The sequence below is a fragment of the Leptonychotes weddellii genome, unplaced genomic scaffold (genome assembly GCF_054177405.1).
Source record: "Leptonychotes weddellii isolate Sample4059 unplaced genomic scaffold, ASM5417740v2 HiC_scaffold_2977, whole genome shotgun sequence".
Classification (NCBI taxonomy): Eukaryota; Metazoa; Chordata; class Mammalia; order Carnivora; family Phocidae; genus Leptonychotes; species Leptonychotes weddellii.
In genome coordinates this window covers 1-9,315 of record NW_027893386.1, presented here as the reverse complement: position 1 = coordinate 9,315, position 9,315 = coordinate 1, and the positions used below count along the sequence as shown (strand labels likewise).

Genomic DNA, 9,315 nt, shown 5'->3' with positions numbered 1-9,315 from the left:
CTAAAATTAAAAAGACTGACCATACTATGTACTGATAAAAATGCAGAAGAACAGGAAATCTCAAACATTGGTGGGGGGAATGTAAAATAGAATGACCACTTAGAAAAAAACACTTTAGCAATTTCTTTAAAAGTTAAACAACTACATACCATATGATACAGATACAGCCTTCACAGGTTTCTACCCAGAAAAATAGAAGCACATGTCCACAAAAATACTTGCACAAGAATGTTTGCAACTTTATCTGTAATGGCGTAAAACTGGAAACAACCCAAATGTCTATCAACAGGTAAATGGATAAACAAACTGTGGTATATTATACAATGAAATACTATTTAGCAATAAAAATAATGAACTATTAATGTGTGAACTTATCTCAAGTAATTATACCCAGTGAAAGAAACCAGGACTCCCCACCACCAAAAAAAGGGATAATTGTATAATCACACTTATATAAAAATCTAGAAAAATGTGAACTGAGGTATAGTTACAGAAAGCAGATCAGTGGTTGCCTGGGGGTGGAGGAAGAGCAAGAGTTTTAGGCTAGGATTATAAAGAAGAATAAGAAAATGTAGGGGTGATGGATAAGTTCATTATCTTGATTGTGCTCATGGTTCACAAATATAAAACTATGTCAAAATTTAGCAAATTATTCCCTTGAAATATGTGCAAAATTTAACAAATTGTTATATCAATTATACTACAATAAAGCCATTTTTAGGTGTTCTGAAATAAAGCATAAACACTAATACACATATATTACAAGGGATATCTTTTAAACTACTACTAAGAAAAAGAAAGAAAAAAGTAAAAATATTAGCCAATCTAGCAAAGCAGAGTAAAGAAAAAAGTGAAACAGGGCATGGAGAGTAAACACAGTAAACAAGACATAAAAATTAAGATTATAAAAATATGACCGGGGCGCCTGGGTGGCTCAGTCGTTGAGCGTCTGCCTTCGGCTCAGGTCATGATCCCAGAGTCCTGGGATCGAGCCCCGCATCGGGCTCCCTGCTCGGCGGGAAGCCTGCTTCTCCCTCTCCCACTCCCCCTGCTTGTGTTCCCTCTCTCGCTGTGTCTCTCTCTGTCAAATAAATAAAATCTTTAAAAAAAAAAAAATATGACCAAATATGTAAGTAACCATAACAAATGTGGATGGTTTAAATTCTCCTATTAAAAGTTAAAATTCTCAGAGTTAATAAAAATCAGCTATATCTTGTCTATTAAAAAGCTGTAGCTTCTCTGTAAAAGGTATACCTAAAATAAAATGTCACAGAGAATTGAAGACAAATGATGACATATCAGGCAAAGACTAACCAGTGGAAGGATGGACTGGGCAGCCAAGGAGGTAAAGGGTTCAGATTTCCCATCAATAAAGAACTTACCATTCACATGCAAGGAGTGCAATTGGCTGATGGCCTCCAGTTGTTAAGGCCTTCAGGATCCATCTCAGCTTTTGAGCTGAGGTCCTACACTTCTAGCCAATAACTAAACATTTTGCCACTTGTGCTCATGAAAGATTCTTCTTAGAAACAATCTTTGCTCCAGGGTTTATCACTGGTTTGGCCAAGACTTTGACAGTTCTATATCTGGATCTGAGGCTCTTGTATCCTGCTTCCTCCCCTTTCCTTTCACAGGTTTCATTCAGATCAGTGTCATGGTCTGAAGGCTTTCCCTCCCCTACCCTACTTCCTGCCCCTTTAATCTTTCACAAATATAACCCCTCTCTCCCAAATAACCTTTACTGCTCCTAACTCCATCTCAACCTCTGCTTCCTGGAGGACCTAACTGACACACCTGGTTCAGTTTCTAGATTTTTCTGATTCAACAGATCTAAAGTGGATTTGAGTAATCTATATAATTTTTTATTTCCCAACATGATTCTCATGTTTGACCACATTTAGCACCCCTGTAGGGGAAGATTTTAATGCATTTGTTTCCTGTGCAACATAATTTAACATTTAAAAACTATTTTGAAGTCTTTAAAGTGTCATTTATATGGCTGTTTGAGATATATTATCAAGTTAAGATGTAATCACAATTTTGCTTTTTTTTGTTTTTCAGTAATAGTTAAACAGATATTTTTGAACCCAGTTAACTATGAGCCTCATCCCACCCAGGGATGGATGAAGAATTAAGAAAAGGTAAAGGACAGGGTTTGATGTCTATTGTTGTGCACTGCTTGGTAATATTTATATGGGGAAGTTTAATGTTTTGGGGGCTTAGCCAAGTGGTGTCAAATTGGTTTGGTCAAAATCATGTGCTAAATGTGATTAGATTAGTTTACCTCCAAAAGAAACTAAGAATCTTTTTAATGATAAAGCCTAGTGTAGCCAAAAATGTCTGGAGAGGGGAAAACATTGACAAAAGAGCTGTCTTTTTTTTTTTTTTTTTTTTTTTTTAAAGATTTTATTTATTTATTTGACAGAGAGAGACAGCGAGAGAGGGAACACAAGCAGGGGGAGTGGGAGAGGGAGAAGCAGGCTCTCCGCAGAGCAGGGGAGCCCGATGCGGGACTCGATCCCAGGACCCCGGGATCATGACCTGAGCCGAAGGCAGTCGCCCAACCGACTGAGCCACCCAGGCGCCCGACAAAAGAGCTGTCTTAATTGTTTCACATGGCAAAATGGACGAATGAATGGATTTTGTTTTAATTTCTACCATGATGAAAATTTTTAATATTTTTCCTGCTATGGAAAAGCAGACTTATTTTTTCATAAATTTTTATAAATAAAATATATTTTTCATAAGATTAAAAACAATTAATATACACATTCTTAATACTATATTCCACAGAAAAATTGAGGGCAAGGGTCATGTCATCCCTCGGCCATTCTCTTAGCACAGAGACCATATTTTATGGATACCCAAGTTCTTCCCCATAATGCATATTTAGCTGCTTATATACTCAATGAACACCTGTTATTTGCTAAATACCTCACAATAAAATGTACATCATAAAAATACACAATTTCAGTTTATCATATATGAAAAACTATTAGGCATTAGCTATCAATCTCTATTGAGATATGAGTTCAGAAAGTAATTCCTCACATGTGTTCCCTCTCTCTTATTCCTGCTTTCTCATCAACATGACAGGAAAACATAAATCCAGTTTTGTCAAATAGTGTAATTTTTATTATAATCTTACATCACATTAGTTAACTGGTTGATTAAAAACAAGAGGTGGGAATCTTGCAGATATTAAAATAACAGTATATGGAAAGGCACATTCAAACATGGTTGAAGGGAATGTCAATTGATACAATTGGACATATCAATCAATAAAAAATGCACAAACCCTTTTGACCTGAAATTCCACTCAGGGAAATTATTCTATAAATATACTTAAACAAATATAAAGAGATCTATCCACAAGAAACATTCTATGTGGTATTGTTTATAATACCAAAACAAACAAATAAAACTTAAAACAATCTAAATGTCTACCACTAGGACTGTAGTTAATTAAATTATGACATAACCATACAATGGAATTTTATAATCATTAAAAAGAATGAGGTAGCTCTGCTTGTATTGATATAAAAGATCTTCAAGACCTATCATATTATTAGCTTTCTATAAGTGCAGAAGAGCATCATGATATGTTCCCATTTGTGTCTTCACAAGGATATGTGTTTATATATGTAAATAGACTTATTATGAATGCACACCCATACCTTGGTGTACAGATATATATACATAAAATTTTCTGGAAGAATACATAAAATATGTTGATTCTTCCTTCTGCAGAGTTCTTTCTTGAAGAAATTCAGTTTTCATTATCTACTATACTAAACAATTTGAATATTTTATCATAGCATTTGCTTTCTTTGTAATAATATCAGTTCTTCAGAGAACTACCTAATAGCAGCTAACATTCTAAAATTTTAATATATAAGGATATGTATGAAAACCTTTTAAAAATCTCTATCTTCTCAGAATCCTTGAAAAGCTAATTCCAAAATAGGTTTTCCATACTAGAACTCTAAGAAAATCAAAATAGTAGTCCTGCTGTATCTTTATTCATTTGTTCTGTTGCTAGATTCCAATAACTTATGAAGTATGGAGACACAGCCCATCAACTTCACTTTGTAAAACCTGAAACCTCTTCACTTGCTCACAGTATCATAGAGTGGATTGTTCTTCTCTGTGTAGCTGGCATAAGGCTGCATTTCCTCCTAAGAAAGAACTCAAAGTCAAAATCAATTCAAAAAAGCTGGAAGTCACCAACCACTTATGTTCTTCTCACAGGTGCCCCCAGATTTAGTATCTACAAGAGTGCTTATATTTGTGTCTCTGGGCTTACATGGCCGTAAGAGAAAGACTGTTTTCTATTATTTTGTCAAAAAATTTATTGATTATTTAAGTTTCAGTGTGAGATGATAATGTTGCGTGACAGTAGGAATGGAGAAGGATGAAGTAACATGAGAGGTATTTCAAAGGACAGAGTCAAAGACTTGGTAAGGTACTGGCTATGAGATATGGAGCAGAAGAGGATTTAAAAGCAAGTAAGAGGGAAATGATGATGATATGGAGAAAGGGAAGTCAAGAACTGGAGATGGTTTCATGGGGGAGGAAAGACCAATTCAGTTTCTCCAAACATTATAGTCCAAATTTGGCAAACATGTGTTTTGTAAGATACAGTTCTTGAAATGAAAATATTGCTTGGAATGTGTATAAATAGTATAAGGTAGATAATTAACAAAACACGTACACCTGAGTACTAGCATTATGAAATTAGAATTTTTGCTTTTTAATTAAAATACTAATATTGAGGCAAATTACAAATTGCATGGTTATATTTTCACTTTGAGCCTTGAAAGTTTGCAAATATTCTTTTTAATGTTATCTTACCTCCTCAACAACTGAAGTAGCTTCCATTTTTTTTAATTTGCATTTTCTGCAAAAATAAAAATAAGCTGGAGTGAATGTAGAAAACATCATTATTTAATGAAAAATGGGAAAACAAAACAGTATATTATTGACAAGGGTGGTTCATTTTTGATAGAAGCCATAATAAAGCAGAAAAGAATTACCAGAAATAAGAATGTTACTTGTAGTTAATACACCCAAATGACATAATTCTGGATATGGGGAGAGGAGTGAAATTATGCAACAGAAGCATGATATATGGAATAAATGTGACACATCCTTATTGGTACATAATATGAATTATTGTAGTTCTTTTCTCAAATACAAATTAGCATACAATGTCTCTACCAGGATCTTGCCCTAAATGGCCTATTTCACTATGCTTGCATGGCTAAGTAACCAAGCAAAAATCCCTCTTGTCATTTAAAGTAGTCCAAATCTAACACCTTTAGGACACACTTCTTGATTATGGGAGAGTTGATGTTAACATATTAATTTTAGCCCATCAATTCCATATGTCTGACCCCTTCTAGCCCAATTAAACTAAGAAAAAACATCACTCAATACCTGCAGCAATCGATTTTCAAAATGGATCCCACAATGAATCCCACAATGATCAAGGTAATCAAAATAGAGGAGGTGATAGATAAAATAGTTAATTTCAGTGGTGATTGGTCACCTGTAAATATAGACACAAAAATATATGGTTTAACTCTGGTGCATCCAGATAATGGAATATTATTTAGCACTAAAAAGAAATGAGCTTCATGAAAAGACATGGAGGAAATTTAAATGCATATTACTCAGTGAAAGCAGCCAATCTGACACTGCTACATTCTGTATGATTCCAATTATATAGACATTCTGGAAAAAGCAAAACTATGGAGACAGTGTGAAGATCAGGGGTTGCTAGAGGTTAGGGTAGAGGGAAGAATGAGTAACTGGAGCATAGAGGACCTTTAGATAGTGAAACTACTCCATGGGAAGCTACAATGGTGGATATATGCTACTTCTACATTTGCTAAAATTCATAGAATGTACACCTAGAGTGAACCATAATGTAAATTACAAACTTCGGGTAATAATGTTGTGATAATATAGGTTCATCAGTTCTCACAAATATACCAGTATGGCATGGGTGATGTAGAGAGAGGGGGAGACCGTGCATGTGTTGGGGCAGGGATAATATGGGAACTCTCTGCACTTTCCACTCAATTTTGCTGTGAACCTAAAACTGCTCTAAAAACTAAAGTCTATTAAATATATATATACATATATATATAACTAAATAAATGTTCAAGGATGTCTCAGAATTCATGAAGTTCACTTCTGTGATTTTATTTTAAACAGTTTTGACTCATTAATAGTTCAAATCATTGTTATAATAAAATTGCTTTATTAATTCTGATTCTAGGGTGTTTAGCAAGACATCATCCTAAGTCAAGGTTTTGGGGCTTTAAGGATTCATGAATGATGAATTCCTACAGGAGAGATGTGCAGACTAAATTTCTCAGTTACAGTAATAGCAGGGTGTTTCTCATCTCCAATATTCAGAAGTAAATGGGGAATTGTAAAAAAGGTAATTGGAAAAACAACCTAATCCTGAAGTCACCTTTCTTCCAGGTCCTTGAAACTGACATGAATGCATGGCAGCAACTTTCAATTATTTATTAACTCTGGCAGCAATATAAAGCTCAGTCTGACAAGAGAAGTCAACAAAGGAATTGCCAGCTCTGGGAATCAGTGGTTCTAAGACCTTGTTCCTGCTGTACCCTGAATTGGGCTGAGGGCAACAGATGGAGGTAAGTAGAAGCTAAGCAGGCTGGCGTCCTCTCCCTCCACATTCCTTCAACAGTTTGTTTTTAAACATTGCATTTCTGTGTCTTTTATTTGAAAAAGAAAAAATTGTTTTACAGTTAAAATCAACAACATTGTCTTGAAATCCCCTCTTTCAAACTAATGCACTTTCTTTCATTGGAAGTATAGCCACAGAGGCTGAGGATCTGCCCTGCAAAGAGACAGGAAGGAGACCCCAGCACTGGCTGAGAGTGAATGAGACAGTCCCTTAAGTCTGAGCATCCATAAACATGACATCATATTGTAATACCAGGTGGTCAGATTGCATACATAAGCAGAGCACAATTAGTCTCCTCAGTATATAATGCTAAAATCTTTTTTTAAAATCAGCTTAACAGTGGATATTAGAAAATGGTGGTTTAAAGACATGGATTTTTCTCCTCTCTCTTCTTAAACTTTATTAAATTATCAGTAGGAAAATTTTCTAAGTATAGACTTTCTAAATATAGACAATGAACATGGATGAAGATAAGCAGATGAAAAATTTCAACTTGTTCTTAGGTGAAAAATGTACAGAAGAAGGCAAATAATTTACAGTAGAATAAGTAAGAATCTTACTGTCCATAGCACACCAAGAAGACTCTAGAATAGGAAAGGTCAAATATATAAAAAGGGGCAAATGGGGGGTGAAGTGTAAGTTAAAAGTTGGAAGCCTTTTTGAAGGTCTGTATTAAGAAGAGGTAGGCTGCCAAGTCCACTCCCACCCTGTGCAGCCAGGTCGCTTCACCTTCCTCAAACAGCAGGAAACAGGAAGTTTGCCCAGAAAAGGTGAACGGGAAAGATTCCAGAGTCAAGGATCCAGACATAATGGAGGGTGGAGAGGAAGTACCAGATTGAAGAGAGGTATTAAAGAAAAGTCTGAGTTCTGAACAGTCTCTCTCTCTCTCTCTCTCTCTCTCACACACACACACACACACACACCTCTTCTTCTCTGTTCCCATAACACTAATAGTCAAGGTTATCCCTCTTAGACAATAGACTGGAGAGTTATTTTCTGCAGAACCTGAAAAGCCTCAGAGAAAAGAATTTCAGATAACTAAAGAATCCGTATCTAAAAATTGTTTTTTCATTTACCTCCTTTCAGACTATTGAAGCTAACTAGTTGACAGGACCACCCACAGATAACATAGCTTCCAATCAGTTCATTTTTGAAAGCTCACTTTGAAATGAATGGATAACCAAGGATTACCAGAGAGTAAAGGAAAGCTTCATACATAAAACAAAGAGATTAAAACTAGTAAATGTCTGGAAGGCAGAAGGAACTCAGATTAAACAGACATGGAATCAAGCAGAGCACTGTGGGAAAGAATGCCCAGGACAATCGTGCAGCAGGTCTAGTGACTGCCCAGGCCAGATTAGAACAGAGTATGTAAAACTCAAGAAGGGATGTCTTCAAGAAAAAAAAAAAAAAAACAGAACTGATGGATTACCCAATAAATTTGACCATGTGGAAAGTAGGATTAATAGGGGTTTTCTAATTTTGTCACTGAGCTTAATGGTAATTAACAATAAGTACATATTTATTTTTAAGATTTTATTTATTTATTTATTTGAGAGAGAGAGTGAGAGAGAGCACGAGAGGGGAGAGGGTTAGAGGGAGAAGCAGACTCCCCGCTGAGCAGGGAGGCCGATGAGGGACTCGATCCCGGGACTCTGGGATCATGACCTGATCCGAGGCAGTCGCTTAACCAACTAAGCCACCAAGACACCCCATAAGTACATATATTTTTAAGGAAACTAAAGAGTAAAGTTTAAATCAATCATAGAGACTACTATAATATATCTAAGAAATTATAGGAAGAACCTGGAGAAGAAAATCCTGCCAAACTAAAAATCTGTGAAGAAAATGTATGAGTGACTTGATCCTTCTTCTAAATGCACAAAGATTTCTTTAAAAATACAATTTAGTCTTCTCCTAAAACCAGAAGTATTAATTTAAAAGTACACTACTCAAGCCAACTTACTACTTGTATAGAGTGGACATTAAATTATTAAATTATTTTTCATTTTACTTTATTAAATAATAAACTTCACTCTGAAATATGGCTTTAAGGAGGAGAAGGACATAAAAAAGAGGGTGGGGAGATTATGCTTGAGAGAAATTCTCTGCACACTCCTGTTTCATTCGCCTGTAACTTCTCTGAAAGAATGAACATATCAAGCAAAAACTGGAATTACTAACCTGGATTCAGCTCTAAGGACAGAGTCTTGTTGCCGGTCACATGGGAGACAGAGCAGGACACGTTAGACACCTGGCGGTCCTCCCAGTGGCATGTACTCAGGACGGTCACTGTGCCATTGCCCAACTGTTGTTCCGCAGTGTGACAGTCTCCCCCTGGGGTCCAGGAGATCTGTGCAGCTGGCTTCCCTGCAGCCCTGCACACCAAGGTTCCATTGCTGCCTCGAAACAGGGTCACCTCAGGGGGCACTGCAGAGATGCAGGGGAAATGCTTCAGGCTTAACACATGGGGTATGGAATAGAGAGAGATTTGGTTCAGTCCCAGATCTGCTTCTCTGACGTACCACAATATGTCATGCTCCTTACCTAACACTTGGAGGTGATATCCAAAACCAAAATTCCCATCA

The 9,315-nt window shown here is 36.1% G+C and overlaps 1 protein-coding gene across 1 annotated transcript; it reads right to left on the bottom strand.

Moving 5' to 3' along the window:
• Positions 1 to 2,593: 2,593 nt before the first annotated feature.
• LOC102741814 (cell surface glycoprotein CD200 receptor 1) lies at positions 2,594 to 9,311 on the bottom strand (the record flags this gene model as incomplete). Its single annotated transcript, XM_081810596.1, is given in 6 exon segments — positions 2,594 to 4,112; positions 4,115 to 4,178; positions 4,855 to 4,900; positions 5,440 to 5,551; positions 8,912 to 9,157; positions 9,275 to 9,311. Coding segments are annotated over 6 exon segments (564 nt in total), but the record flags the coding sequence as incomplete, so codon positions are not given.
• Positions 9,312 to 9,315: the final 4 nt, after the last annotated feature.